Source organism: Polychytrium aggregatum, assembly GCF_025602895.1.
Source record: "Polychytrium aggregatum strain JEL109 chromosome Unknown BJ171scaffold_7, whole genome shotgun sequence".
NCBI lineage: Eukaryota > Fungi > Chytridiomycota > Chytridiomycetes > Polychytriales > Polychytrium > Polychytrium aggregatum.
In genome coordinates, this window is record NW_026516209.1 from 972,779 (window position 1) to 998,555 (window position 25,777).

The 25,777-nt window shown below is 58.3% G+C and overlaps 11 protein-coding genes across 11 annotated transcripts; 4 read left to right on the plus strand and 7 right to left on the minus strand.

Annotated features, from left to right (window-relative positions):
• Nucleotides 1-422: 422 nt before the first annotated feature.
• Nucleotides 423-2,775, minus strand: BJ171DRAFT_578812 (camp-dependent protein kinase; the record flags this gene model as incomplete). Its single annotated transcript, XM_053113920.1, has 8 exons — nt 423-431; nt 568-765; nt 929-1,082; nt 1,312-1,431; nt 1,506-1,570; nt 1,748-1,946; nt 2,299-2,467; nt 2,700-2,775. The coding sequence occupies 8 exons, from the start codon at nt 2,773-2,775 to the stop codon at nt 423-425; spliced, it is 990 nt and encodes a 329-aa protein (XP_052969772.1).
• A 463-nt stretch (nt 2,776-3,238) lies between these two features.
• Nucleotides 3,239-6,606, minus strand: BJ171DRAFT_493540 (RNA polymerase III transcription factor IIIC subunit-domain-containing protein). The gene is made up of 9 exons (XM_053109919.1): nt 6,355-6,606; nt 5,905-6,190; nt 5,514-5,628; nt 5,364-5,415; nt 4,708-5,186; nt 4,366-4,501; nt 3,949-4,243; nt 3,737-3,771; nt 3,239-3,562 (listed from the first exon to the last, which is right to left on the minus strand). The coding sequence occupies exons 1-9, from the start codon at nt 6,571-6,573 to the stop codon at nt 3,497-3,499; spliced, it is 1,683 nt and encodes a 560-aa protein (XP_052969773.1). The 5' UTR covers nt 6,574-6,606; the 3' UTR covers nt 3,239-3,496.
• An 80-nt stretch (nt 6,607-6,686) lies between these two features.
• On the plus strand, nt 6,687-8,158 carry BJ171DRAFT_493543 (uncharacterized protein). Its single transcript, XM_053109920.1, has 5 exons — nt 6,687-6,953; nt 7,079-7,166; nt 7,277-7,347; nt 7,485-7,777; nt 7,903-8,158. Exons 1-5 carry the CDS (start codon nt 6,773-6,775, stop codon nt 8,044-8,046), a joined length of 777 nt encoding a protein of 258 aa, XP_052969774.1. The 5' UTR covers nt 6,687-6,772; the 3' UTR covers nt 8,047-8,158.
• On the minus strand, nt 8,130-9,317 carry BJ171DRAFT_493544 (putative 60S ribosomal protein L38). Its single transcript, XM_053109921.1, has 4 exons — nt 9,267-9,317; nt 8,615-8,675; nt 8,401-8,523; nt 8,130-8,282 (listed from the first exon to the last, which is right to left on the minus strand). The coding sequence occupies exons 1-4, from the start codon at nt 9,267-9,269 to the stop codon at nt 8,260-8,262; spliced, it is 210 nt and encodes a 69-aa protein (XP_052969775.1). The 5' UTR covers nt 9,270-9,317; the 3' UTR covers nt 8,130-8,259.
• Nucleotides 9,318-9,779: 462 nt separating this feature from the next.
• BJ171DRAFT_280044 (uncharacterized protein) lies at nt 9,780-11,508 on the plus strand. Its single transcript, XM_053106905.1, has 5 exons — nt 9,780-10,007; nt 10,223-10,305; nt 10,461-10,561; nt 10,700-11,316; nt 11,463-11,508. The coding sequence occupies exons 1-5, from the start codon at nt 9,907-9,909 to the stop codon at nt 11,464-11,466; spliced, it is 906 nt and encodes a 301-aa protein (XP_052969776.1). The 5' UTR covers nt 9,780-9,906; the 3' UTR covers nt 11,467-11,508.
• A 917-nt stretch (nt 11,509-12,425) lies between these two features.
• BJ171DRAFT_578817 (uncharacterized protein) lies at nt 12,426-14,746 on the minus strand (the record flags this gene model as incomplete). The annotated part of the gene is made up of 9 exons (XM_053113921.1): nt 12,426-12,671; nt 12,797-12,872; nt 12,966-13,060; nt 13,229-13,472; nt 13,707-13,828; nt 14,021-14,167; nt 14,304-14,335; nt 14,457-14,478; nt 14,594-14,746. The coding sequence occupies 9 exons, from the start codon at nt 14,744-14,746 to the stop codon at nt 12,426-12,428; spliced, it is 1,137 nt and encodes a 378-aa protein (XP_052969777.1).
• A 512-nt stretch (nt 14,747-15,258) lies between these two features.
• BJ171DRAFT_280072 (uncharacterized protein) lies at nt 15,259-16,202 on the minus strand. The gene is made up of 2 exons (XM_053106907.1): nt 16,122-16,202; nt 15,259-15,963 (listed from the first exon to the last, which is right to left on the minus strand). Coding segments are annotated over exons 1-2 (654 nt in total). The 5' UTR covers nt 16,124-16,202; the 3' UTR covers nt 15,259-15,311.
• Nucleotides 16,203-16,382: 180 nt separating this feature from the next.
• Nucleotides 16,383-20,058, plus strand: BJ171DRAFT_280064 (serine hydroxymethyltransferase-domain-containing protein). Its single transcript, XM_053106906.1, has 12 exons — nt 16,383-16,586; nt 16,843-16,901; nt 17,058-17,108; nt 17,241-17,342; nt 17,508-17,703; nt 17,834-17,918; nt 18,062-18,266; nt 18,488-18,539; nt 18,653-18,796; nt 18,944-19,050; nt 19,270-19,636; nt 19,778-20,058. The coding sequence occupies exons 2-12, from the start codon at nt 16,851-16,853 to the stop codon at nt 19,921-19,923; spliced, it is 1,506 nt and encodes a 501-aa protein (XP_052969779.1). The 5' UTR covers nt 16,383-16,586; nt 16,843-16,850; the 3' UTR covers nt 19,924-20,058.
• Nucleotides 20,059-20,114: 56 nt separating this feature from the next.
• BJ171DRAFT_493551 (uncharacterized protein) lies at nt 20,115-21,223 on the minus strand. Its single transcript, XM_053109922.1, has one exon. It carries the CDS (start codon nt 21,029-21,031, stop codon nt 20,264-20,266), a length of 768 nt encoding a protein of 255 aa, XP_052969780.1. The 5' UTR covers nt 21,032-21,223; the 3' UTR covers nt 20,115-20,263.
• A 530-nt stretch (nt 21,224-21,753) lies between these two features.
• Nucleotides 21,754-22,841, minus strand: BJ171DRAFT_280092 (uncharacterized protein). The gene is made up of 2 exons (XM_053106908.1): nt 22,471-22,841; nt 21,754-22,262 (listed from the first exon to the last, which is right to left on the minus strand). Exons 1-2 carry the CDS (start codon nt 22,673-22,675, stop codon nt 21,850-21,852), a joined length of 618 nt encoding a protein of 205 aa, XP_052969781.1. The 5' UTR covers nt 22,676-22,841; the 3' UTR covers nt 21,754-21,849.
• Nucleotides 22,842-23,236: 395 nt separating this feature from the next.
• On the plus strand, nt 23,237-25,634 carry BJ171DRAFT_280101 (uncharacterized protein; the record flags this gene model as incomplete). The annotated part of the gene is made up of 3 exons (XM_053106909.1): nt 23,237-23,317; nt 23,545-24,805; nt 25,038-25,634. Coding segments are annotated over 3 exons (1,635 nt in total), but the record flags the coding sequence as incomplete, so codon positions are not given.
• Nucleotides 25,635-25,777: the final 143 nt, after the last annotated feature.

Consider the following 25,777-nt stretch of genomic DNA (forward strand, 5'->3'; position numbering starts at 1 on the left):
CTTGCTCATAGGACCAGGCAAGCGCTATCAGTGTCGGCGTTCGATTCAAGAGAGCACGTTTGCCCACGACGTCGATAGGGGGGGGGTTGGAAAGAGGAAGGGAGGACAGCCCGGGAGAGGCTGGGATGGGAGCGGAGGGGGAGAGTAACGAAGGGAGTAACAAAGGGAGCAACGAAGGGAGAGTAACGGAGGGGAAGAGCGGAGCCGGCATGGCAAAGACAGACGACACAAAACCATTTCAAGGACCCTGCACCAGGAGCAAGGCACAAGGCATATATGGAGGGTGAGAGGTGATGGCAGCTCTCAACGAGAGACAGGCCGAAATCAACTGAGGATGGGGGTTTGGAACAAAGAATAATATAACAGGGTCAAAAGTCTATCAGTTCATAAGAAATACCAAAGGAAGAACAAAGAAAATTACATTAAAAGTCCTGGTGTGCGGAGTTACGACGTATGTTAGTATGGGCAAGGGGTCAGGGACACGGCTCGAGCACTGCTGCAGCTACACAACGCTGCGTCGGTGTCCAGGCAACAGCGGAGCAAAAAGTACAGCCAGCCAGCGCTTACTTTGAATAGATGCTTGTACGGATCCACACCCACGATTCGCTGCTCTTCCTCGGATACTTCGGGATAGTTGTCAAAGTTTCGAGTGTCGCCGGGGTGAGAGCAAACGGGAACGATGGGTGCTCGGATGGCCCGGTTCAGCAACACCTGCCACTCAACGCCCCGGAACCACTTGTGCTTCTTGATATCATCAGAGCCAGCCTGGATCGTTTGCGGAGGGATGGTGCCGAGCGCAGAACGGTAAGCGGATGTGATCATGAACATCAAGGGTTATCCCCGAGGCGAATTCACCCAACACAGGCTGCAATGGCGGTGTCGAGCGGAGGTACACGCAAGGAGAACAGCGGCTCAGACAGATACTCACCTTCAGATTGCCCAGCCGCTTTGTCCTGTCTGCAGTCAGGAGCTTCTTGATCAGATCCTTGGCGGATGGATCGAAATGGGATGGGAACACTATCTTTCCGGCAAGAATCTTCTCGTAAATGCCAAACGGGTTGTCGTCGAAGAAAGGCGGGTAGCTTGAAGGCGATCGTCGACATTGGCAGGACAAAAAGCACCAGAGGCAGATTAGCAAGGCACATAGATCATGCCAAGAAAGTGCGGGAAGATCCAGACGGAGGTGGTAACTCGGGTCGCGAAACGGCCAACACTACCGGCGCTTGTGCGTGTGCGATGGCAAGGGCATAGCAGATACCATGAGCGTGCCTCTTTATCGCCAGCGATGCAGCAGATATCGGGGAGACCTACCCAGCCAGCATCTCAAAGATCAAGATGCCCAGGGCCCACCAGTCGACAGCCTTTCCGTGTCCTTTGCTCTGGATGATTTCAGGGGCAAGATACTCGGGTGTGCCACACAAGGTCCAGGTTCTGAGCACAGGCATGATTGGGATGAGAAGATGTAGGCATTTCGGACGACAGTAGGGGTGCCGTAGAAATCCTACCTGTCTTCAACCTTCTTTGCAAATCCAAAATCCGTGATCTTGATGTGTCCCTTGTCATCCAACAGCTGGTAACAGCGGAGGGTTTACACGCAGCGGGTCCATGTCGCAGCGATAGATCACATGCACAAGAGTAAGAGTGGGAGCAAGCATCGGTGGCGACCGCGGCACAGGGCAAAGTGGTGATCGGCAAAGCGACGCAGTCATGCAGGATGGACAGGGGTGCGACATGGAACGAGACTCACCAGGTTTTCGGGCTTGAGATCTCTATAAATGATGTCTAGCGAGTGCATGTACTCTATGGCAAGGATGATTTCGGCCGTGTAGAATCGGGTCATATCGTTGCTGAAACGTCCCGCCTTTCGCAGATGTGAGAACAGCTCGCCGCCGACAACATATTCGAGAAGCATATACAGGTTGGTTTCGTCTTGGAACGTGCAGAGCCTTGCAATGCCAAGGAAAACAGACCACCGGCAGATTAGGGAAGGGTGCCGGGATGGTGGTGGATCCGCCAAACAGGCTGGGAGCAGGGAACCGGCACAACAGAAGGCGTTGGTCCAGAGCGGCAGTCTGGCACCACGCATCCACTCCATCGACACAGCCTCCATACAGCCGCAACAGATACAGCAGCGGGTATGTACGCTGCAAGTAACAAGCTTGCAGGCAAACGGAGAGACCCGATGTGTATTGTAGCAAGGCGCCAGCAGAGCCACGACGGCCGATGGTGCCAACGGCCACGCACCAGGGCAGCCGCTTGGCGAGACAGAGCAGCAGAGGGTAACCAGGCGCAACTTACAGGTTGACGATGAACGGGAAGTTGATTTCGGAGAGAATGGTCTTTTCGGAGTTGATATGCTCGACCTGCTTTAGTCGCACGACCTCGGCCTTCTTCAAGACCTTCATGGCATAATACTGCTCGGTGCCCTTGAATCTTGTTAGGTACACTCGGCCGAAGGTGCCAGTGCCTGTCCGTTGGTGGGATTTGCGACGGCGTCCAGCCAGCAGAGACGACAGCGGCAGACCAGCAGGAAAGCAGAGTAAGTGGCAAGTCGACAGCCCGGCGGCCGGGCAAGAACCCGCTGGGTGCAAGCACACAGGGCGCCGCTTGCAAGAGGCCAGAGAATACCAGGTGCTCAGTGTGTCCGAGCAAGGCAGAGCAAGGCAGAGGAAGGCAGAGGAAGGGCAGGTGGGCCATACCGAGGGTTTTCAGCAGCTCAAAGTCGCTGAGCTTGTAGCCCAGCTTTGCACCGTTTCGGTTGGGAATTTCTGACATGGCTGCAGGCCGGCGACAAACCGAGAGCCGCAAATGTGGTTAGGCCAGCGAGTGGAGAGCGAGAGAATGCTGCATAGAGCGGTGGCAACATCGGTGCGCCAGCCCAGGCGGATGATGCCTGATCAGTCGGGCCGGTGCAGGTCGAGTGATCGAGCGGGTCCGGTGGTAACGCACCTGTGGTTACGGCACACAGTTAGACTCGATCTAGGCTCGACAGTGCCGGCCAGCACAAATACGATGGCAGAGAAGGCAGACGCTCCAGAGGCCAGGCAGCAGGGAGGTCCGGCGAGGCAGCGGCGGCAGCAGCAGCAGGACGGACAGGCGAGCCAGCAGACAGGTCCGGTACGATGAAGAAAGAACAGCAGGCCGAGAAAAAGCGGGGCAATTGGGAGCCACAGCAGCCGGCCGAGAGAGGGCAACGGGGGAGGCGGCGAGAGCGCGAGCGAGAGAGGCGCCGCGAGACGAGACCCCAGCGAGAACACCCACAAGAGAGAGCACTGCCGAGAGAGAACGCAGCCGAGAGCACTGCCGAGAGCACTGCCGAGAACACTGCCGAGAACGCGTTTCATATTCCGGCCGTTGCGCCGCGGCGCCAGGCCTTGTGCGTCTCGCGCAAACACACCACCCTTTCCCAGCCAAGTTCGCACGGCGTGCCGCCTTTCGCTCGCCAGGGCCGCTGCCGCGAGACACCGACCATGGCCGCCGTCTGTTTGGGGCATCGTCAGTCGCGATAGCCTGCGTCGTCGTCATCGTCATCGTCGTCGTCGTGCTCGTTGTCGTGGAGGATCTGCCGGGGGCAATTCGGAGGGCCCTTTAGGACCCGGGCGCCGGATCGTCTCACCCACAATGCGATTGTCGACTGCGGCCATTATTCGGCTGGCGTCGTCCCAGCCTCATCTCAGCCTCATCTCAGCCTCATCTCAACCCCGCTCGCACCGCTCCAGGACAATCGTGCACCTACATCGTAGACATCATCTGAATCGCCGTCGGAGAACTCTGTATGCATGCACCGCGGTCATCGGCGCATTCCGCGCGGTCGTCAGGGGGCGCATGGAAAGTAGCAGCCTTCGTCAGCGACACTCGCCGGTCATGCACATGGTATCCGAGACGGCGTCGCTCGCGTGCATCGACTGCTGCCACCCGGATCCCGGCGTGGATGTGCCCGAACCTTACCTTCGTCCGTGGCGTGGGCAGGAAAATTTCTGTTGAACTCGGCTTGCATGCCGCCGCCCAGCGAGCTGTGCGTGCGAGTAACAGCGTCCGCACTGTCCAGCCCGTCTCGACGAGTGCTGGCAGCGCCGGTGCTGCCGCTGCCAGCGTAGTCACCGTCGTCGTTGTCGTCGACATCCATATCGTCGGTGGTCTGAGGATAGGAGTCGTCGGTCACGCGGCCCTGCAGTCGCATAATCTTGAACTTGAGCAACTGCCGGATCCGATTGAAGTGTCCGCGATCGTACCATCCATCGCGCTGCGTTAACATGCGCATGTATCGGCATGAAGAAGAGTACGTCAGTTAGGCAGCATCCCTTGGCATCTCGCAGACCTCACTCAGTGGCAGCTGTCTCACGATCGCTCTGGACAGCCACCCACCAGCCCGCCGTATTCGGCCTTGACGTGCTTCGTGGACTCGACCAGCTCCTTCAGCTCGGGCTCGAGAAGATCGCACAGCTGATAGGCGGCTCTGCCGCTGAAATATACTCCATCAAAGACGTGTGAGCGTAATTGTCTTTGAGGAGGGAGGACAGCGGCAACCAAGAGCCATGGAATCATGGGTTGTGAGTCACGGTGTCGTGAAGCAAACGAGGAGGAGGAGGGTTAAGTGTATGCCAAAGGGCCCAGCCTCGACGACGCAGTCGCTACTCCTTGGCGAGAGTAGGAGACTGTCGGTGATCTGTTTCGGCGTCCTTCTGTCATTAATCGAGAAGCACCCACCCGGTGTTTGCACTGGAGTGGCTCGGCTTGAGGAGCCCCGAAGGCCGAGTCGAAACCATGAAGGGATCGAGTCTCCGGCGTTGGGCACGCATCGCAAGACCAGTGTCGGAGCGGACCGATCGCACATCGATTGTCTGATAGAACCGTGCTTGGGGATCCTTGCGCGGATCGTAGCCGTATCGAATCCAGCAATGCTGCCACGGGCCGTTGAGGCACAAGAAAGCTACTTGGCAGACAAGCTTGTTGATCACTGCTACGCTCAACGACCTGAACATCGGTGACAGTCCGTTGAGGAAGGCCTGGCGCGTCATGACAGGTCGTTCGGAAAACAGCGTGCGGAGAGCCTCGACGATGCCCTTCGGGAAGGACGAAAGGTCGATAGGAGGCGGCTCGGTCAGGACAGAGCCTTGCAAGCCCTCTGGAAGGACAAAGTGGATGATCTGAAAGTAGTCGTCCTTCTTGACGATCTTCATCTCGCGCTGTTTGCAGCAGGGCCATTCCGGATGCGGGATCGACGGTGGTCAGATAAGGTGTCAGCATCCCTGTCCATTGTCCATTTGCATAGCCACCAACAGCATGCCCATGATGCAAAGTCGCAGGGCTGTGAGACTGTGCATGCTGTCGTTCCAACGCTTCGACATCCACCGCTAGCAGACCTTGCCATCCTTCTCGACCAAGACCTTGACCAATGCGGCACTTTGCTTGTATCTACGGAGGAAAGAGTAATTAGCGTACCTCGGAGTACTTCCTTGCTCTGCGTGACCAACGTCTCCAGCAAGAGGAGCCGCCTTGATCCCGAGACTTACTCGTAGTTATAGCTCCATTCAGTCCTCGTGAAACTTGGGGGAGGAATCTGATGCGATCTGCTTTCTTGGTGCTCATTTTCCTCTTGGTTGAATGAAAATCTGTTGATGCCGTCGACTAGAGAGATCGAATCTGGGTTAGTTGTGGGATGTTCGCCGTTGTGGGATGGTCGCCGTTGTGCTCCACTCGGCCCGGATCCTGATGGATTGGAATAGGGAGGGGGCGATCGTTCAGAGTCGCCTGGCCTGCATCCATGTTCTTGGTTTGATGCGGGTGCGTGAAACTAGAGCTCGAGTGTCCAAAGGGACTTTGGCTCAGAGTCTCATTGATACCCGAGAGAGGACGGTCCGACTGCGAGCCCAAACGACTGCGTATAATGCCACCGTCACTCACTGTCATAGCGCTCGACCGCATACCGCAGACGAGTTACATCGTCTTGCGGACCGGGGTTATATTGGTAGTCCACCAGGGTTCGAAATCGGCAGGTTTTTTCCACAATGCCAATGAAGGAGAAGTCGTGCTTGACCTGAACTTCGCCCGTGACTTTGTTTCTGCGGGTTTTCTTGGTTATCTTCATGAGCAGATTGCATGCAACGACGCAGTCTCCGGTGATCGGATGGGAGAACGGGTTGTTCGGGCGGAAGTTGAGAACCAGCGACCCTGGATCTGCGTTGAAGCCCTGGGGAACCGGCAGATGTGTGAGCAGACGGATGAAGGAGCCGGCGGATCATCGAGGCTTGGAAACGGATGCTGCTGTCCTTGGCCTGTCTCATGGCAAGCTTTGCTGGGGGGGAATACTGCACAGCACCACCTCGTGTCCTCTTCTTTCGTCCGATATCTTACCTTGTTGATGGCCGGCACGCCGCCCAGCGTTGCCAGGGCTGCCTGGACGGATTCGTCGCTTGCAGATGAGCATGGCTTGCGTAGGTAGCCAGGAAACTCGATGGTGTGGAAGACCCGTGTGGGGCACTTGATGGTCGGCGCCTTGAGCGGCTCACTTTCTGTTGACTGGTCGACGGCGACCTCTGGCTCTGACTCTGGCTCGGTCTCTGACTCGCCCATTGCTGTCCTGATCGCTGTCCCAGTCGGTGAACCAGCCGGCAGAGGACAGGACCGAGGCAGGAAGGGCAAATGGCCGAGTCGTTTGTGTCACGTGGGGGTCGGAGCCTGGTTTTGGCCCTGTGGATGCCTGGATCTGAGCGCCGTCGCTGGGAGCCATCGGCAGCCATCAGCGACCATCAGCAACCATCAGCGACCTGAGATGGCAGAGGCAGCAGAGGAGGAGGAGGAGGACTTCATGTCCGACAAGTTCATTGAGCGCATTCTCGTCTCCGAGAGCGCCGACCGCCGCAAGTCCAGCCAAAGGTCATACACACAGATACGCAAGGCCAAAGAAGCCAAGCAGCGGGTCGCTGAACGAGCATCATCCCAGAAGCACCAAGGCAAGACCATGGCTGCTGTCACTGGGGATTCAGGGCGGAGCCGAGCGCCCAGAGCTAGCCCGTTGCGTGGGCTGTTCCATATGTGCCTATAATGAATTCCAACATGATTGCCCTCCATTTTGCAGATCAAGAGCGCCAGCGCCAGATATCGCTCAGCACAGCGATCGACGAGAGCAACAAAGGCTTCCAGCTGTTGGCCAAGATGGGCTACAGGTCAGGATCAGAGCAGCTCCAATGGCCAGCACCAATGGCCAGCACTGAAACAGAGTCAAGACCATCCGTTCGTGCCAACTGACGCTATTCCGGCTTATCCCGACATGCAGGAAGGGAGAAGGCCTTGGCAAGAGCCCTGATGCGTCCATCACCGAGCCGATCAAAGTGGATATCAAAGCCAGTGAGTGACTGACAGTGGGCCATCGACGCCGAGCCATCTGCAACGATGCAGCAATTCCATGTCAGACCGCCGCAACACGCAGTGCAGCAAATGAACGATTCACCCTGGCTGCTTGCTGACCCGGCGCTGTTTGGCAGATCGAGAGGGGCTCGGCCTTTCGACGCTGAAACGAGAGCGCGAGAAGGAGCTGGTCGAGCTGGGCGTCCAGGCAAGCAAGAGGTTGCATCATGACTTTGAAAGCACCCAGCGGCAGCGGTTTGCCGAGCAGCAGCTCGCCCGGGATTTGCACAAATCCAGGCGGTGCTGCGAGCAGCTTGACCTCGACAGCGGCATCGAGCACAGCGATTACTGGATTGCCCAAAGCTCTGGAGACCGGGATGACGACGACACCGCAGCGGAGCATGTGCCGTCGCCGTTTGAGCAGCTCGAGGTAAACCCCGATCCTTGGCATGTGCATCGGTGGTGGTTTACTGCATTCGACTCGTTGCATATCGGCAAAGTAAGCGTAGAAGTAATCTTTCTCTCTCCGTCATCGGCCGATTTGCACGGCGTCAGCCGGCCGAGCAGCTCCGAATCGTCACCAGGCATTTACGCGAACAGCATCGCTACTGCATCTGGTGCGGAATAAAATTCGGCGACGAAGGTGACATGGCTCAAAACTGCCCTGGCGACTGCCGCGCTGTACACGACGACACATGAGCGACTCGCTGCAAAGTGTTTTCCCAGAATACATGGCTCGCGGCATCGATCAGTCCAGTCCAGCAATTCACGGGTCCGAGATGTGGCAGAGAGGTCATTGTGGCGAGGGTGTATTCGATCCACAGCATGACGACCGACAAGCATCGAATTCCATCGTTCCCAGTGTTTGGTACGGATGTTTATTACAAGACAAGCAGCCGAAGAAGAGCCGGTTTAGATCTCCTTGACGCTGAGACCTGTTGTGGGCAGGACCGAAGAGTTCCGTCAGCATGCAACCGCATTTGGGGAGTCGGGTCGATTTTGGCTGGCACGACCCCACACCGGCACCAGGCAAGCAGCCGCAGAGACACGTACCGGAGGGGAGGGACTGCTTGAGCTTGTTAGCCTTCTCCTGGTCAGCGACAACCAAGGTGTAGAGGTACTTGGAGCATCTGACCTTGAACTTGTACTTGTTGCCGTTCTTCTTGAGACGGACACCTGCAGCCCAGATTCGCATCCACGCAACGGCGTCAGTACTTGTGCTCCACGAGCCGATCGCACAGGCGTTGGTGGGTCGCAGGATACATACCAGTAGCGTCCTTGCGTCTGGCAGTAAGGAGGAAGTCCTTGATCTCTTTGAGCTGCTTGGGCTGCGAACAGAGGCGAAACGGACATGAGCAGCCGTTCTACAGGTCGCCAAGTGTCTCCATCTCGTCCGTTGTCCATCGTCGATCGATCCATCCGCCGCCGCGATTCGGATTTAGACTCGGACTCGGCATCGGGTAACATTCTGACGTTTTCATCCCGTATGATCGGCCGTCCAAAATCGTGCCGTTGTCTGGTCAGATCGTTCGCAATCGTCGTAGCTCCTGATTTCCAGACTGCCTGAATGTGCCCCACGATATCGCTCATTCGATGTCGTCGTTGCCACCCTGATACATCGTGCGCGGTCCCGGATTTGCACCGTCAGCATTGCCGAAATTGAATCGTCGCAGACATCCAGCGCAATCCAGATGAAGAGCCATTTCCAGCGTATGCCAGTTGATCGTGCCTATCCCGATAGTTTGCTTCAGCCACTTGCCAGGCTCGGTGCAGCCAGTCTCGTTCGATCGATGATTTAACCGACTGGACGGATGACGAGCGGATGGATAGATGGACAGACGGACAGACGGATGGACGGATGGATGGATGGATGGATGGATGGATGGATGGATGGATGCGCCTTCAGCCTGCGTGCATACCATGTTGTGTAATAAACCGGGCTCCAACTGGAAAGAAGATTGAGCTTTTGGGAAGGGAGGAAAATCGTGAATGCTCGCCTGGCTGGCCCAAAAGGCCAAGGCAGCCAACGCGACGCGCTTATGTAAGCTACAGACAATGTGTGTCTGTGAGCACGGCGTTCTGTGGATGGGCGACACGGAACTGCAGGACTTGTCGCCCAGACCCATGCGAGCACCAAGGGCGGCGGCTATAGCAGAGAAACAGATGCAAGCGCATGATGGTCTGGCTGATGTTGACACAGATGCAGACGCTGATCTCGATAGAATGCTGAGATTGCGAGGGTGCGGTGCAGCGATCCAACAAGCGCCATCCGACAAGTGCTCAGTTGGGAGGTCTGTGCTGCGGGCCGGCTCGGCTGTCTTGCGTCGTGGGTCCCAAGAGCCTCTCGGAGGGCAGTCGTGCAGCCGCCGATGCAGCCCGTCGCCGGCTATCGGCGCGCGGCAATGCCATCTTGCGCGCTGTCGGCCATGGTCTTTGCATCGATGCGCTTGGTTCGGCAAGTTCCGACACGCGGTCTGAGTTTTTTGCGGTGACGGTGACACCGAAAAAAAAGGACTCGAGACAACAGCCGACCGATCGCCATAAAAGGCCGGTGCTGCCATGCGCTGGTTGTCCCGCCCCGACGATCGCCGAGCACCCCGACACACCTGTCCGCTGGATTGCCGCCCATACCAAGACGCAGAAATGGTTTCATTTGTGTGGTATGTATCTGCCGTGTGGCAGGAAACGAGCGTTGCTTGTACTCTGCCATGTTCTGCCATGCTCTGCCATGTTCTGCCATGTTCTGCCGTGTCCCAAACATGCAGTGCTGCCATGCTCCCGCCGAGTTCCTCGAGCCGCGGCCCTTGGCTCTCCGTGACTTGGCGGCGGCTGTCGGGAGGCATGCGTCTCACTGCATCCCGCCTTTGAAACGCAGCAACGTCTGCCAGGAGACTCTCAAGAAGAACAAGCTGGATTCGCACTTCAAGCGGTGTCCACATGCCTCGTACTCTTGTGTCGGTAAGCCAATGCCAAGATTCCGCCACCACGGACGATGCTCTGTCGCCGGCTCGACACTGCCTCGCTCGCTTGTCCCGCTGTCTTGCCCGGCCGGTCGCATGAGCATCATGAACCCATTTGCGGCTCGATCGCTGACTCGATGCGCTGGCACACAGACTGCTCGACGGATTTCCAGGGCGATTCCTACAAGAACCATACGTCTTGCATGTCCGAGGCTGAAAAGGTTCAAAAGAGCGTCTACAAGGCCCCTAAGAAGGTAGGAAGAGCGAGGGACCGAGCCTGCATTGTCCGCCAGATCCATCGACGCCCACATGCTGCCGGATGTGTCATGCGAGACCAGTCCAGACCCGCTATTCTCGTCTGCATCCGCTAACGCTCTTCAGCCGCCTCGTAGGGTCAGCAAGCCAAGGCCCAAGCACCGCCCGCCAACCCTCCGCCTGCCAGCGCAAATGTTGCAATTGCTCCAAAGACTGAGTCTCTAGTTTCGCAGATCAAGGCTGCGGAGCAAAGCAAGACCCAGCCCGAAAGTGCTCCCGCTGCCGATGCCGAAAGCGCCGCTGCTCCAGCCGACACCAAGTCAAAGAAGGGCAAGAAGGGCAAGAAGGCGTCGGCCCCCACCGTCGCTGAAGCCAAGACCGATGCCGAGACTGCTGTCGAGACCCAGCCGGAGCCCAAGGAAGAGGTCGCCACTGAAGAGACCACCAAGAGTGCAGCAAAGCCGGCCGGAGCCAAGAAGGGTGGCAAGAAGCGCGCTCAGCCCGAGAAGCCTGCCGACGAAGCTGCCGTCGAGAGCAGCCCCAAGAAGCAAAAGAAGGACACCAACACTGCCGACTCTTCGGCCGATGCAGAGCCCAAGCCCGAACAGACTCAGGAAGCGGACAAGAGTGGAAAGAAGAAGCGTGGAAAGCGCGCGGCCACCACCGAAGTGAAGGAGAAGGCCGAGGAGAAGGCTGAGGAGAAGGCTGAGGAGAAGAAATCTGCACCCAAGAAGGCCGAGAAAGCCCAGAAAAAGTCAGAGAAGCAGCCGCAGAAGGAGGAGCAGCCAGCCGAGACAGAGACGAGCTCCAAGGCCGAGAAGAAGACTGAGAAGAAGGATACCAAGAAGACGAACAAAAAGGGTGCGGAGAAGAAGGAAGACCAAAAGGCTGAGCCCAAAGCTGAACCCAAGACCGAGACTAAGGCTGAGCCCAAAGCTGAGCCCAAGACCGAGACTAAGGCTGAGACTAAGGCTGAGACTAAGAAGACTCAGGGCAAGAAGAAGCAGGAGAAGCAGGAGAAGCAGGTGCAGCCCGAGCCTGCAAAGACCGATGACGCCCCAGTGGAGAGCCAGCCTGAGCCCAAGAAGGCCAGCAAGAAGCAGTACAAGAAAGCGGCTGCTCCTGCTGCTGTCACTGCTGTTGCCGAGCCCAAGGATGAGGAAAAGCCCAAGCCCGTGCCCGAGACCGAGCCTGAGGTGCCGGAGCCGGCCAAGACTTCCGCTGGCAAGAAGCGCAAGTCCGAGGATGGCTCGAAGGAGACGACCGCCAGCAAGCCCAAGAAGGGCAAGAAGGCCAAGTCTGCGTAAACCTGCATCAAACTCGTCGCTGCTGGGGGCCCACAACAAACTGTTTCTGCTTTGCAGTCCCAGACAGTGAGAGTTACCCAAGTCTCGACGTGAAACGATGCAGCCTCTAAAGTCCGACTTCGATCTGGCAAATGAGCGCCGCGGTTGAACTCCACCCCGCTAACAAAAATAACGACACACTGCATTGGCAGCCCACCGCCACTCTGCCTCCGCAATCAACTGGCACATAGTTTCGAGAACTGCACACTGTAGAGGCGTGATGTGATGATGCCGCCGTCGTCGTTGTGGGGGATGAAAATGCTTGTAATACACCTGTGTGATCAACTATGGGTACCCTACCTCGCAGCGCCTCCAAAGATATGACAATCCTGGGCGCCACTGCATCCCACGTAGCAGACCGATGAGCTGTTGTATTTGAAAGGCTGCCTTCCGGTTACTCAGTCAGCAGCCTCTTGCTGTGGTGAAGGACTCGACCCAAACTGACGACGAGCCTGTCTTCTGAGGCCCCATGTGCGCCCGTCACCTCCCCTGTCACCCAAGACCAACGCACGATAGCTCAGGCCTTCTTCGATTTGCCAATGTACTTCTTGCTCTCGACTTCGCGATAGTAGTCCAAAAAGTCCACCTTGTCGGTCGCGCCCTGGCCGGTTTTGCGGGTGCGTAGGATTTGCCCGAGGTAGTTGCTGACCTGGGTTCCCACGACACCCTCCAGCGGATTGACGGCGATGCCCACTGGTATACTCTTGGGGTCGATGGCGCACTCGGATGCAGGCAGTAGCTTGATCGAGACATGGTTTACAAACTGGTCCAATACAGGCGTCAATATGAGCAGCCGGACTCGATCTTGGCGACGCCGACACCCTCGCCCACATGTACCGTCTCTGAGAGCCAAGTGCTGCAGAGCCGAGCGCAGGGAGCGATGCTTACCTGGGTGAGTAGGCCATAGACGTGGCTCTGCTTGTCACCACATGTGTACGCCGGACAGTACTGCTCGTAATCGTACCTGTTCAGCAACATACTCACTGTCAGAAACGGCCCCAGGGATTGGGGTCAATCTTGTGGCTGTACTTGCAGCAAGAAGGATGGCACGACTTACTTGAGACCCACGATGTGAATAGTGGTCTCGTTCAAATCCACATGGTTGAAGACAGGCAGGAACCGAAGCAGGCCGCGGCCATTGGAGGTAGTGCCCTGGTTGCCAGCAGTCCCAAAGGTGGTAAGCATGCTGGTTGCTGTTGCTGGTTTGTTGCATCCGTGACTGCCCCCCCCCCCAGGTCAGTACTTTGGCTGGCCATGCGGGATGCTCACCTCGGGAAAAACGACAATTGGGCCGCGCATCTTGTCCTTACATTCCTTTACCAGTTGCGAAAGAGGGACGTGGTTTGACGACGACTTGAGCCGGGGCTCGTTGCCGGTAGTCAGCAGGGCCTCCAGGAACGAGATTGAGCGGACCAAACCGGCCTCCGAAACAGTTGTGAAGACAGGGGCATAAAAGCACTGCAAGATGAGAATGTCGATGTACGAATTGTGGTTGGCAGCAATGATGTCGCCGCTCTGGATCTTTCGCTGGAGATGCGACTCGACAGCATCGCCGCGGCGCATTCTGAGGGAGAGAGATGGATCCGCCGTCAATGAACAGACGCTATACATTGAAAATTTGCATCCGGCGGCGTCCCGACGGCGAGGCCTGATGCCATCCTCTCGGTCAGGTTGGTGTCCGTTGGCCAACAAGCGCTGATGCTGCTCGGCGAACCGACAACCTTGGTTTGGCATTCTATCGACACACGGACCGGAAATGACCAAAGCGACAGCGTACTTTGGCTTGCCAAAGACTTACCCTTTGCGCAGAGTAACTGTTTCGAAGGGAATGTAGTAGAATCCAAAGAGGAACAAGAGGGGTCGCAGCACCAGAGCGCTGATGAGCTGCATCCACAAACGGTGCAGGATCGGTATGGCGAGCTGTTGAGTAAAAGAGCCGAATCAGCATGGGTATCTTGGAAATGGCGCTACATGTGAGGCCTCCTTCGGGCTAGCCCACTGTTCAGCTCAGGGCTGGGCCAGGTAGTGTTGTAAGCTTGTGCTGTGAGCTTGAGATGGGGGAGAGGGGTTGCAAGAAGGCGGGAGACTTTATCACAAAGACATGCGACTTACCAGGGATCCAATGTTATTCAGACCAAGGAAGAACAATCCCAGGATACCGACAAGCAAGCCCTTGACGACGGCCAGAGGAGGCCCCAGGATGTATGTCTCCAAGACTGAAACGGCGCCCTTGACTCCAGATCCATCAACTCGAGGGGGCTGGACCGGGACAACGTCACAGCGTCAGCATCGCCGAAGCAAATCAAGGTCCATACTACAGCAGGCTGCACACATCGATGGCGAGTTCTTTGGCTGCCAAGGTTGGTTGTAAGGCAGTTCAAACCCCCCAGCAGACCTTGGGAGGCAGGAAGGGTTGGATTCCGGTGCCTGGCGAGCGAGCGTGGATGAGTGTGTCGGTGAGGCTCGAGCGTCGAGATGGGCTGTTGCCGAGGGAAATTTAGGCTCGGTCCAGCGGCAGGACGAACCCCCGAGTCTCACGTACTCATACCTGGGTCTCTCCAACGGGAAAACTAGTCGTTGAGGATGTGTCGAGGTGTTGGGCAGCAAGAGAGGCAGGACAGGAACATCAGCACAGCATCGAGGCGACGGACAGCACGGCAAGAGCTATCGGAGGATGGTTTCAACCTTCTCCATTTGCTTCGCGGGATTCTGGTTGGTAACAGGCGAGTGGCAGAGCTCAGTTTGCTGCAGAGAGCTGGTCTTGCGGTTTGTGGGTCTGGTGCGATTGCGATCAAGGGGAGAGGGCAAAGCGGGCCTGGGCTGCGACAGCCGGTCCATTTTTGATCTTTGCAGACGATCCAGCCAAAAGCGGCCGCTGGTTCTTCGTCCCAGACATGACACCACCGGCAAGCGGGCCGCCAGGGTCAGATAGCACCCACGGCTTGAGCTGGGACGCCCGCCTGAGGACCCGGTGACGATGCAGGATGCAAGTATCCATCATTTTATGTGTGCCCGTCGTTAATTTCCCTGCACGGTACTCATGTCGGTGTCGCCAAGGACAATCCCGGCATGCCCTGTCGATCATAGCCCGTGGATAACCAGCCAGAGCCGTCCCTGAGTGGGCTCGCCGGCTGACGATCAACAAAATGCACAAGATGGGGACATCTATCTCGAGAGCGAGGGGTATCTCGGTGGACTGTATTCAGGCAAGCGCTGCTGCACAACCCTTGTGATGGTGCGGTTGCATCCGAGTCCGTCATCCAAGTCCATCATCCAAGTCCATCATCCGAGTTGGTGATCCGAGTCCGTCATCCGAGGTCCTCAAATCGAGAGGCCAAAAGAGCGGAATCCAGTCATCGCACAGACCGCATATGCCAGCCAGCGGTCGTCACACACACATGCTCTAGTTGAGATTGCTGGCGATCGAGTTCTCGCCGGTAAACCACCCGCGGTTGTAGTAGAGGTAGACGATCAGGCCGGAGAGCATGGCAAACTCCAGCCGCATCTGGATGGTCATGTAGATCCACAGCGCGGCAATGCCGGGAGTCTTGAGCATCTGGCCGAGCCGATCATCCTCGACGGAGATATAGACGAGGGAATAGCCAGCGTAGATCGAGCCGAGAGTGAAGGCCACCTGAGTGACAAACAGCTTCTTGAAGAGCGAGGAGATGTAGATGACGACAAAGAGGGAGACGATGGTCGGGAGATGTGCTTGGACAACCCGATCGAGGCTGTAGAACGACGAAAGGACGTCGTACTGGACGTGCAGGAGATAGTCGAGCCCGACGTAGAGGACGCTGAGGGGGATGCCGATGACGAGGGTTTGGACATAGATCGGCAAGCCCTCGAAGGAAGGGTCCTGCTCCAGCTCCGAGTCGGCGTCGGCGTCGGCGTCGGCATCGGCATCGCCATGGCTGTTGTCGCTGCTGTCCTTGAGCTTGTGCAGGATGCCTGTCTGCTCGATGATGCGACGCTGCTCCTCCTCAGAGATCTCGAGGAGCGGCTTTTGCGACTCCTTTTTGGAGCCCTTTCCTTTGCGTTGGGTTGGCTTTGACCTGCGGGTGTCGTTCCGGGCATCGGGACAGGGTACAAATGGATGCAGAGCATGAACGCCGAGGCCCGCATGTGGATGTTGGAGTGTGGCTGGAACAGCAATGATGCAGGGCGGCTCATGAGCGAGACATGGTTGCTGTGGTGGATGCCTGGTGCTTACATGGCTTCAAGATCACTGCGAGGCTGTCGTGGGAGCGAGACGGAGGAGCTGAGCAAGCGCGATGGGGTGAGATGCGGGGTAAAGTGAGATGGGGGGGGGTGAAGTGAGATGGGGGATCCTGAGGGACAGGGCTGCCGAGACAATGAGCCGGCCCACCCGCCCGGGCTTGCTCGTCGTCGCCCTCTGTGCGCCTGTCGGGTGGGCGGGCTGGAATGGGGAGGCAAGAAAAGTTGGGGGGAGCCCTGCCATTAGAGGAAGGCCGTGGTTACCATTAGAGGAAGGCCGCGGTTACCATTAGAGGAAGGGCCCGGCGAACAAGAGCCCCGGAGGCATGAAAACCAGCGGGGCCGTCCCGGCGATCGGTCGGTTGGTGTGGCGCCCGCTGATCGGCCTCCGGCGATATAAAAAGGCAGGACGGCCGCCGACGACGGGGTGTGTCTGGTGCCGATCTCCAACGACGAGCAGGTGAGTTGCGGCTTGGTTGTGCCGCTGCTAGCGTTCGTTAGTCGTTCGTTGTCGTTCGCTATTGTTTGTCGTTAATCGTTAGTCGCTAGTCGTTCGCTGTCGTTCGCTGCCGTTCGCTGATGTCAATCGTCGCGGCAATGCGGATGCTCCTCTGTTCATCGTCTCATCGCTCGTCGTCCTTCTCTCGCCGATCGTTGGATCCGTATCGCCATTTTCATCTTCCCCCGCATCTTCACCACCGCCGCCGCCGCCGCAGATTCAGTCATGTTCAGAAACGCTCTCCTCCGCTCCGCCCAAACCGTCTCGGTCGCCCGGGTAAGTCCTGTTGCGTCAAAGTCATCCGGTCGTTTCCCACAGCCCTTCGAGCGTGCTGTTCGGCCTCGGGTCATTCCCGGCGCTTCCGATCATCAGCATCGATGACCGCAGCTCCCCAGCCAAAGCCGTCTGTCTCGCTAACGTCGCAACCCACAGGCCCCGGTGCTCTCCCTGCGATCCTTTGCCTCGACAGCTTCCAAGGTTCAGGTGCGCATCACATCACATCACATCTCATCTCACCGCTCGACCTCCCGTGCCGATTCGCAGAAACGCACTTTGCCAGTCCCCAAGACTGACCTGTCTGTCCCTGCATCGCCGCCATCGGGCTTTCGACTGTAGACCCTCAACTCTCACCTCCGCGAGACCGACCCCGAGATCTTTGATATCATCGAGCATGAGAAGCAGCGCCAGCGGGATAGCATCGTTCTGATTCCTTCCGAGGTAGGCTCCGTGGCGAGCGTTCGGCTGCATCACACGGGCGCCATCGAATATGCGGCTTGTGCCTCGTTACGGATGATAGTCCTGATCTCAGTGATCAACCCACCGCTCGGAGTGTGTTGGCCATTTGACTCATCGCGCTCCCTTCCGCTCATCAATTTCCTCCAGAACTTCACCTCGCGTTCCGTCATGGATGCCCTTGGCTCGGTGATGCAGAACAAGTACTCCGAAGGCTACCCGCGTGCCCGCTACTATGGCGGCAACGAGTACATCGACATGGCCGAGGAGCTGTGCCAAAAGCGTGCCCTCGAGGCCTTCTCTCTGAACCCCGCGGAGTGGGGTGTGAACGTCCAGCCTCTGTCGGGTATGTATCCAGCCTGTTCGTCGATCTTGGCAGCTCCCTGACCCAGTGCACCTTGTCAACGTCACATCGACGGCCGAGAGTTTCCGTGGCGTCTCTGACCCACTGCCTGTCGCTCGTCCATCACATGCAGGTGCCCCGGCCAATCTCTACGTCTACCAGGCTGTCCTGAAGCCCCACGAGCGCCTCATGGGCCTGGATCTCCCTCACGGCGGACAGTACGTTGCCACGGCTGCTGAAAGCGAGGGCCTCGAGCTCGTGGGGTGACTCGCTGCTCATTCTTCGATGACTTGTCCGCTTTGTGGGCATGCTTCTCTGGGCCATATTAACATGCCCGGGTTGGTCCTGTTTCTGCGTCCAGTCTGTCACACGGCTACCAGACCGAGACCAAGAAGATCTCGGCCGTTTCTACCTACTTTGAGACCCTGCCTTATCGCTGCAACGAAGAGACCGGCCTCGTCGATTACGACACGCTGGAGAAGAACGCCTTGCTGTACCGTCCCAAGATCATCGTTGCCGGCGCCAGTGCCTACTCGCGCAACTGGGACTATGCCCGCATGCGCAAGGTAAAGCAGCTTGGTTGTGCGTGCTACAATCGATTTGGATATCAGATCAGGGCAATGCTACGCACCACGAGGCATCTGCCGGGACACGACAGCGAGCGCTGCGGCCGTTGCCTTGATCTCGGACGCAACCAGTTGCATTGGTCCGTCGCTAAAAGCACCGCCTACGCGCCTATTGATGGTTTTGCATTCGCTCTAATGCCATACCACGTTTCGTCGAGCAGATTGCTGACTCGGTCGGCGCCTATCTGATGGCCGATATGGCTCACGTCAGTGGTACGGCTCACACGCACCTGGGCAATGATGCATACGCTCTCAGCGGCGCCACTCTGCGATCCCAATGCTTGAGCAACGACCTCTAATGCAGTTTCTGTTTCTGTCTTTCACAGGCTTGATCGCCGCCGATGTGCTGCCGTCGCCCTTCCCCTACGCCGATATCGTCACCACCACCACCCATAAGTCTCTTCGTGGTCCCCGCGGCGCCATGATCTTCTTCCGCAAGGGAGTGCGCAAGGTCGACAAGAAGGGCAAGGGTGAGTTGGATGAATCGACTGGAAGGCGAGTCGGGGCCTCTGCCTCTGCCTCTGCACTATGTCTCTGGATCCAGGTCCAATCTGCAAACACTTGTGCTGACAGTCGCTTGCTCCCGCTGCAACGCAATCGTGCTCTCTCCCCACCAGAGATTCTCTTCGACCTCGAGGAAAAGATCAACTTTTCTGTCTTCCCCGGCCACCAGGGTGGTCCCCACAACCACACCATCACTGCCTTGGCCGTCGCCCTGAAACAGGTACGGTCTTGCTCGTCTCACGCTGGGCTGTGCTGCCGCGCTTTGAAAGGCTCTGCTGGTGCCCGGCATTTGCGCTCGACATTTGCGCTCGACCAATTACAGCGACCAGCAATGTGTTTCTCTTGCATTGGCGATCGGTTTTTCCGGTGATACGGTTTGCGGCGACATGCATACTAACACGAATACGCACACGCACACGCGCAATCGCTTGCCCACCAGGCCACCAGCCCCGAGTTCAAGCAGTATCAAGCTGATGTCTTGAAGAATGCCAAGACCCTGGAGAGCGCTTTCCGCCGTTTGGGCTACGACATGGTCGCCGGCGGCACCGACACCCACCTGCTCCTGCTCGACCTCCGCTCCAAGAAGATTGATGGTGCCCGTGTCGAGCGCATCCTCGAGCTGGTCAACATTGCCGCCAACAAGAACACCGTTCCTGGCGACAAGTCTGCCCTGGTCCCCGGCGGCCTGAGACTGGGTGCTCCTGCTATGACCACGCGTGGCCTGGTCGAGGCAGACTTTGATGTCATTGCCAAGCTCGTCGATCGTGCCATCCAGCTGACAATCCAGCTGAACGCACAAGCCCCCGGTACGTATCCACCAGCGCAATATGTGGACGAAAAGAGAGATGGGGAATATGAACCTACTTGGAGATTGAAATCACAACCATGCTTCCCCGGCGGCGATGTTCCCCTGACCCTTGCTGCTTGTTCTTGTCCCTCCTTCGCAGGCACCAAGCTCAAGGACTTCAAGGCCCATATTGGCGACGGCGCCAAGTTTGCTGAGATCGCAGCCCTCAAGAAGGAGGTTGTCGAGTTTGCCCGCCGCTTCCCCACTATTGGCTTTGATGAGGCTGGCATGAAGTACTCGTCCTAAATGCTCTGTTGCCGTCGTTGGGAGCCTGGAGCCTCACGGGCCGGCATTCCATACATATTTCCATACACATGCTCCTTCAACACCCGCGACGTAGGCCCTCGTTGGTCGTGTACACACTGGATATACGCATGTGTGGACCCTTGGCTCCGCATGCTCTAGAAGACAGGTTGTCCTAATTGCTTTGGGGCGAGACGTGATCGAGAGAAGGGGGAAACTAGGCAGGATGTATTTCGGCGCTCGACACGACAAGATCTCAAGACTCAGAGCTATGCTGGTTCTGCCGTCATTGTGGGTCAACAGAGTCCAAAACCCAGAGGCAATCAATGCTCAAGCGCGCTGCTCATGGCTGCCTCTCTAGATGCTGCTCGACGATCTGGCCGAGCCGCTCGCTAAAGAGCTTGTTGATCCGGGGTCGGACATGCAGGTCGTCGATAAAGACGCTGCCCTTGCCGCGGACCTTGATTTCCTCCTCCAGGGTCTCCCAGATGCGCATGACGGCAATGTTGCTGAGAGAAGCATTGCGGAAGACCTCAAAGACAGGCTCGTCGTGGTGGACGGACTTTGTTCCCGAGTGGTCGGGGGTGGTTTGGCGCCAAACGATGAGGGTGTCGGGGGCATATCGGGCAAACTGCACCAGCGAGCGTGCGGCCTTGACCTTGTCGCCGTCGTGGATGCCAAAGTTGAAGTAGATGATTAGACCGGGCCCGTAGCGGCGGCGCAGGTTGCCGAGCAGGCCGGGGATGGTGTCGCACCATTCCGGATCGCTATCAAAGTAGGGCGAGATGAGCTCGGGGAAGGCCCGGCCTTTGATGTGGCAGATGCCGTTGTCGTTGAACATGGTGTGGTAGACGAGCGGCGGCCGGTTGGGCATCTGGAAGTATCGGTTCTCGATGATCTTACGGGTGGTGTCGGGTTGGAAATCGACCTCGCGGACACAGTCACAGATGGCGTATCCCCGCAGCAGCTCGGTGGTGCCGCTGTAGTAATCTCGCCAGCTGCTCCAGGCAGGCATGTAGGCGACGTCTCGACCGCCATCGGGCCGCGACTCCTCGTGCTGCCAGTAGCCGTTGGCCAGCCGGAAGGCCAGCGAAACAAACTGGTAGCGCATCGTGCTGTCACCGATAAAGACGATGGGACGTCTACGAGTCCAGCCCAAGCCATCGGCGTTGAGGTCCGGGGTGGGCGCATCGTGCTTGTGCTCTATCCTGTCATCTTGGGTCTCGGAGCCGCCGTCGGGGATCTCCTCGTTCTCAGTTTCGTTCTCAGATTCGGATTCGGATTCGGATTCGGATTCGGATTCAGACTGGGACCCGTCGTCGTTTTGGACAAAATCATCGAAGCCGTTCGTGGGCTGTGGTCTGGGGATGCCGTCGGTGACATACAGCTGCTGATTGGCACTGTCGACGCTCTCGGTCGAGACAGCCGCCGATTGGGTCTGCAGCCGAGTTTGCAGAAGGAGAAGGAAGGACGAGCCGAGGAGCACGATGGAGGCAAAGAGCAGGACAAACCTCCAGAAGGAGGACTCGCCTAGCTTTGAGGGCAGGACCATGGCGATGCAGCGAGACCGAGGGGGGATGGATGTTGGTGCGGCAGCAGCAGGCCGAAGCGAGGAGACGGGCAAGATGGAGGACCGGCAGAGCAGCCCGAGGACAGGCCGCCAGCGGCGCCGAAGCGGAACGTTCGACAGCCACGTGGGCAGCACAGCCAGCCAATCGCCGCGGGGGGTGCCCGTCACGCGCGCTTGGCAAGGCCTGTGTTTGTGTGCCGAGATTAGGCTTTGTGCGGCTTTCCGTCACGACAGCCGAAACAATCATGGACAAACCCGGATGGCTGGAACATTCGTGTTGTGGGGACTGATGGCCGACCAACTGCACTCTCCCCTGCGTCGCCTTTGGCCGGTCGAGCAATGCGGTGCCCCCCCCCGCCTCACGGGCTGATGCCGCCCTTGGAGCCAGGCTTGTCGTCGCCGTGCGATTCTTGGCTCGACTCTTTCCGCAGCGGAACGCCGCCCACCGTCACAATCGTCCCTGGAGAGTTCTCTGCCGATGTCCGCTTGATTGCGCTGTCGTCCAGGGCGCTGGCTGCAGGCTCGTCGGCCCTGTCGCCCATCACCGCAACCCGCGACACAGCCGCGAATGTGGCATGGCCCTTGCGGATTGTGATTTTGATGTGTCGCGTTGGCTGCGTGGGCGCCGAGGGGATACTGAAGGTTGCCGTTTGGCCAAACACTGGCCGCTCGACATCCTCGAGGTCTTGGCTGAACGACTTTGCGCTTTCATCGACGGAGGGGTTGAGGTTGAGCAACGACGCCGAGTACAACGAGATTTGGATACTCGCGACTTTGATCGTCAGATCCCGCAGCGAGGAGCCCAGACCACAAAGGACGTTAGCTCGCTTTGCGTGTGTGCTGTACATGGCCGATGGGAGATAGCCACTAGTCGGCCTCAACAGAGACGGGGGAGTCGATGCATGGCAGCCCTCTCACAAACATGCAACAGACCGGCAATTATGTCCCTCGCCTCCTCGCTTGCTGATCGCACCCCCCACCTCGTGTGCTCGTGAGAGTCAGCTTCTTGACATGCACAGCGTACGGCAGTGACACGACAATGCTTTGCGGGAACATTCCCGTCGTCATCCAAAATGTCTTGGCGCTACCGTCGATAACGTTCTCTGGAGGGAATCGCGGGTCGACGGAACTGGCCAGGGCGATGCGGCCCGAGAGCGCGTGGTTGGTCGGCAGTCCGGTGGCCATGTGGACGAGCAGGAGACTGGGATGATGGAGATTGTGTGGTGACGGAGCGCGAGAAACAAAGTTGGGAACCCAGTCGATTGCAGCGATGTGATGGCGAGCCGATCAGCTGCAAAGACAGGCTTTGGACCAACAGACCCCAGGGGCGCGCGAGGCATGCAGTTGCGCGCGAAAAGCAGCCCGCAGCCGACCGAGTGCGAGTCGCTGAGACGCCCGCTTTGGCTCGAGCCCTGGGACGCTGGCACCATGCACAGCGCACGAGCGTATGCGCAACATCCACAGCATGTCCAGCGTATCCGCACCACCGCACCACCGCACCACCGCACCACCGCACCACCGCATCGCATCGCCCAGCGACCCCTGGCCGTGCATCGCCCTGCCGACGCGCTTCCATGCCCCATCAGCCGGCCAAGCCACACCCAGCCACGTCCCCAACCAGCCCGGCGCTGCAGCCAATCAGCGGCCGGCTGCCCCCGTTGGTCGCGTCGTTTTTTTTCGCAACTGGAATTTTTTTTCTGTGTCGCCCGCGGCACCACGAACATACCCTGACCGGCTTTGGGCCAGGCATCCTTGCGTTTCCCAGGTCCCCCCCCCTCGAGCCATGCGGTTATAGCTTGCTTACGGGTTATAGCGGCAGCACAGCAGGTAGGCCCTTGCCCCCTCCTTTCTCCCAGTAATGCCGGCCGCTCCCAGAGGGATTGGTTGCTCGTCGGGTGCCCCGCCACCAACCCGGGCTTTACTCATGGGATGTGCCCCAGCGCCATGCTGCTGCCAGGGGCCTCCTGCACACGACCATTCGTTCGCTCGACTCCATTGCTGCGTTTGAATGATGTGCATTTGCAACGGCCAGAGCCGCCAACTCACGTCTACAGACCCTGGACGTCTGGGCTCGGCCACCATCGGCTGTGGGTCGCGACTCTTGTCTCGGCAGGCATGGTCGTCCGCGAGATGCTGTGTATCGCCGTTACTCTGCTGGGATGGGCATCCCATCTCTCAGTCGCCCTAGCAGGCTCATTGCTTCGTGGCCTGTCCTGACGCCGCGACGCCGCTCTACCGTGGCTCTGGGATGCCATTCCCTTCCACATCCCTTTCAAGTGCAGATACTTGTTCATCCTCCATCGCGAGTCTTCCCAACCATCGACACGACGAGAGTCTACCCCTGCTGCAGATTACATCACCAACCCCGGTCTGCAACCTATACCAGAGCCACTCCAGCTCGCACTGCACTGCTTCTGCTCTGTTTCCAAATATCAACTCGTCTCGTACCGAATTCCCCAAGCAACTTGCGCCACTGCTGTAATTGTCATTGTCGCTCGCTCGGCCAAGTTCGCCCTCTCGTCAGCATGACCGATACCAACTGCTGTTTGGATACTCCCATGAGCCCCGTTCTTTCGCCCTCGTCCATCGACGCCCCCGACTCCTTCGCCAAGGGTGCCGCATCACTCTCCTCGCCGCCGCTATCACCAAGGCGCTCCGTCCTGGGTGACGACGACCTGGGCTTTGGCCACGCGCGCCAGCAGTCATCGCGCAAGTCAACGAACCCGTCTCGGTCGGCCCAGTCGTCGTCACTGGGATGTCTCGTTGAGCCCGGGTTGCAGGACCGCGTCTTCAAACTAGACGTCTACGACGCATATCTGCGCCATCCTCGACAGCTCTTCAAGATGGGCAAGGCCGAGCTGCCCAACGCCAAGTTCCAGCGCCTCGCCAGTCGCCCAAAGAGCAGCGGTCGGCTCACCCGGCTCGCTGAGATTGAGCGGAGAAAGCGAGAAGCCCAAGCGACTCTTCCAGCCGTCGTACCGGCAGTGCCTGTCGCCCTTGCCGCCCCAGCTCTGCCTTCAGTCCCAGCATCGGTGGCAGTCCTCGGATCACCACCAGCGCCAGTACCAGCGCTTATATTGGCATCGACAGTGAGCGAGTACCCCTCGGCTCCGAATACCCCCAAAGCTGTGGATGCACCTGCGGTCGACTCCGAGAAGAAGATCCGTACGTATTTGACCAAAGGCAAGGCCAAGGCGCAGAAGGGCCACAAGCAGATTGCCGAAATCGTCTCCGACCTGGTGAACAGCGACTGCCCGTTGTTCAACATGGACGACTTTGCAAATACCTCTGGAGCACCTGTCGTCTACTACAAAGGTGAGCTTGCGGCGGATGTACCGCCACTGGGTTGCTCGCTGGATCCTGCGCGTGACGTGCCCCCGAGCTCGTGGTGTTGGTGCCTTTTGGATTCCGTGCGGACACGCAATCACACAGCTCAGCCTCCTCCCACCTGCTCACCTTCATAATCCACCTACTCGCCTTCACAACCCTCTCTGTCGGCCTCGTCCGCGCGTGTGTGCTCACTCATCTACGTGCCTGCACCTCCCAGCCACCACCGCAACTCCATTCGAGATCGAGATCAACGCCGAGGGCTACGACCAACTGACATTCGAGGAAATCCGCACCTGCGAAGCGCTGCGGATCCAGCCGCCGATGTATTTCCACATCAAGCGCACCATGCTCACCGCCGTCCACACCATCGGCCCGTTCCGCAAGCGCGACGCTCAGGACTGGTTCCGAATCGACGTCAACAAGACCAACAAGCTCTATGACTGGTTCCAGGCTCTTGGATGGATCCCGCAGTGGTCCTTTGATGAGCGCCGGGGCCGTCGGACGACCTGAATGCTGGCGGCCGGCCTCCCAGCTACTTGGAGGGGTCGCGACGATGTGATATCAAGGGCATTGTCGTCCCCGAACACCGCTGTCTCCGAGTGTCTCTCCTTTTCTACAGTGTCGTTGTGTCCAGCTCTGAATACAGCTTGTTCGGAACGAAACGAGGCAGAGTGCCTCCGAGTGTCTCTCTCAGCGATCTGTCGCTCCGATGGCCAGGCCACAGGATTGTCCTCCAATCTTTTGACGGCGATCCAGTGGTTTGGCTGAGCACTTCTAGCCGATGTCCTGTGGAGATGGTCGGCAGGCAGTGATGTCGCAATGCGGAAGTGTGCACGCACTTGACCATCTGGACGTGTCGATATGATTCAGGTTGGCTGTCTTCTGGCTGGCCACATACTGGGAAACCGGATTCGAACCCAGCCCCACAGCCACACGTGACAGATATGCTGCGCCACA

Excerpts from the sequence above, each read along its gene's own strand:
- BJ171DRAFT_280044 (XM_053106905.1), top strand. The coding sequence starts at position 9,907 with ATGCGCTGGTTGTCCCGCCCCGACGATCGCCGAGCACCCCGACACACC. Across the intron at positions 10,008-10,222 it reads GAAATGGTTTCATTTGTGTG|CAACGTCTGCCAGGAGACTC; the intron begins GTATGTATCTGC and ends TTTGAAACGCAG. Across the intron at positions 10,306-10,460 it reads TGCCTCGTACTCTTGTGTCG|ACTGCTCGACGGATTTCCAG; the intron begins GTAAGCCAATGC and ends GCTGGCACACAG.
- BJ171DRAFT_280064 (XM_053106906.1), top strand. The coding sequence starts at position 16,851 with ATGTTCAGAAACGCTCTCCTCCGCTCCGCCCAAACCGTCTCGGTCGCC. Across the intron at positions 16,902-17,057 it reads AAACCGTCTCGGTCGCCCGG|GCCCCGGTGCTCTCCCTGCG; the intron begins GTAAGTCCTGTT and ends CGCAACCCACAG. Across the intron at positions 17,704-17,833 it reads GAACGTCCAGCCTCTGTCGG|GTGCCCCGGCCAATCTCTAC; the intron begins GTATGTATCCAG and ends CATCACATGCAG.
- BJ171DRAFT_493543 (XM_053109920.1), top strand. The coding sequence starts at position 6,773 with ATGGCAGAGGCAGCAGAGGAGGAGGAGGAGGACTTCATGTCCGACAAG. Across the intron at positions 7,167-7,276 it reads TTGGCCAAGATGGGCTACAG|GAAGGGAGAAGGCCTTGGCA; the intron begins GTCAGGATCAGA and ends CCCGACATGCAG. Across the intron at positions 7,778-7,902 it reads CGCCGTTTGAGCAGCTCGAG|CCGGCCGAGCAGCTCCGAAT; the intron begins GTAAACCCCGAT and ends GCACGGCGTCAG.
- BJ171DRAFT_493544 (XM_053109921.1), bottom strand. Across the intron at positions 8,524-8,614 it reads CAGACGCAAGGACGCTACTG|GTGTCCGTCTCAAGAAGAAC; the intron begins GTATGTATCCTG and ends TCTGGGCTGCAG. Across the intron at positions 8,283-8,400 it reads CAAGCAGTCCCTCCCCTCCG|GTCTCAGCGTCAAGGAGATC; the intron begins GTACGTGTCTCT and ends TGCCCACAACAG.
- BJ171DRAFT_493540 (XM_053109919.1), bottom strand. The coding sequence starts at position 6,573 with ATGGGCGAGTCAGAGACCGAGCCAGAGTCAGAGCCAGAGGTCGCCGTC. Across the intron at positions 6,191-6,354 it reads GCGTGCCGGCCATCAACAAG|GGCTTCAACGCAGATCCAGG; the intron begins GTAAGATATCGG and ends CCGGTTCCCCAG. Across the intron at positions 5,416-5,513 it reads GAATGGAGCTATAACTACGA|ATACAAGCAAAGTGCCGCAT; the intron begins GTAAGTCTCGGG and ends TTTCCTCCGTAG.
- BJ171DRAFT_493551 (XM_053109922.1), bottom strand. The coding sequence starts at position 21,031 with ATGCGCTACCAGTTTGTTTCGCTGGCCTTCCGGCTGGCCAACGGCTAC.
- BJ171DRAFT_280092 (XM_053106908.1), bottom strand. The coding sequence starts at position 22,675 with ATGGCCACCGGACTGCCGACCAACCACGCGCTCTCGGGCCGCATCGCC. Across the intron at positions 22,263-22,470 it reads GACTCTCACGAGCACACGAG|TCGCGAGTATCCAAATCTCG; the intron begins GTGGGGGGTGCG and ends TGACGATCAAAG.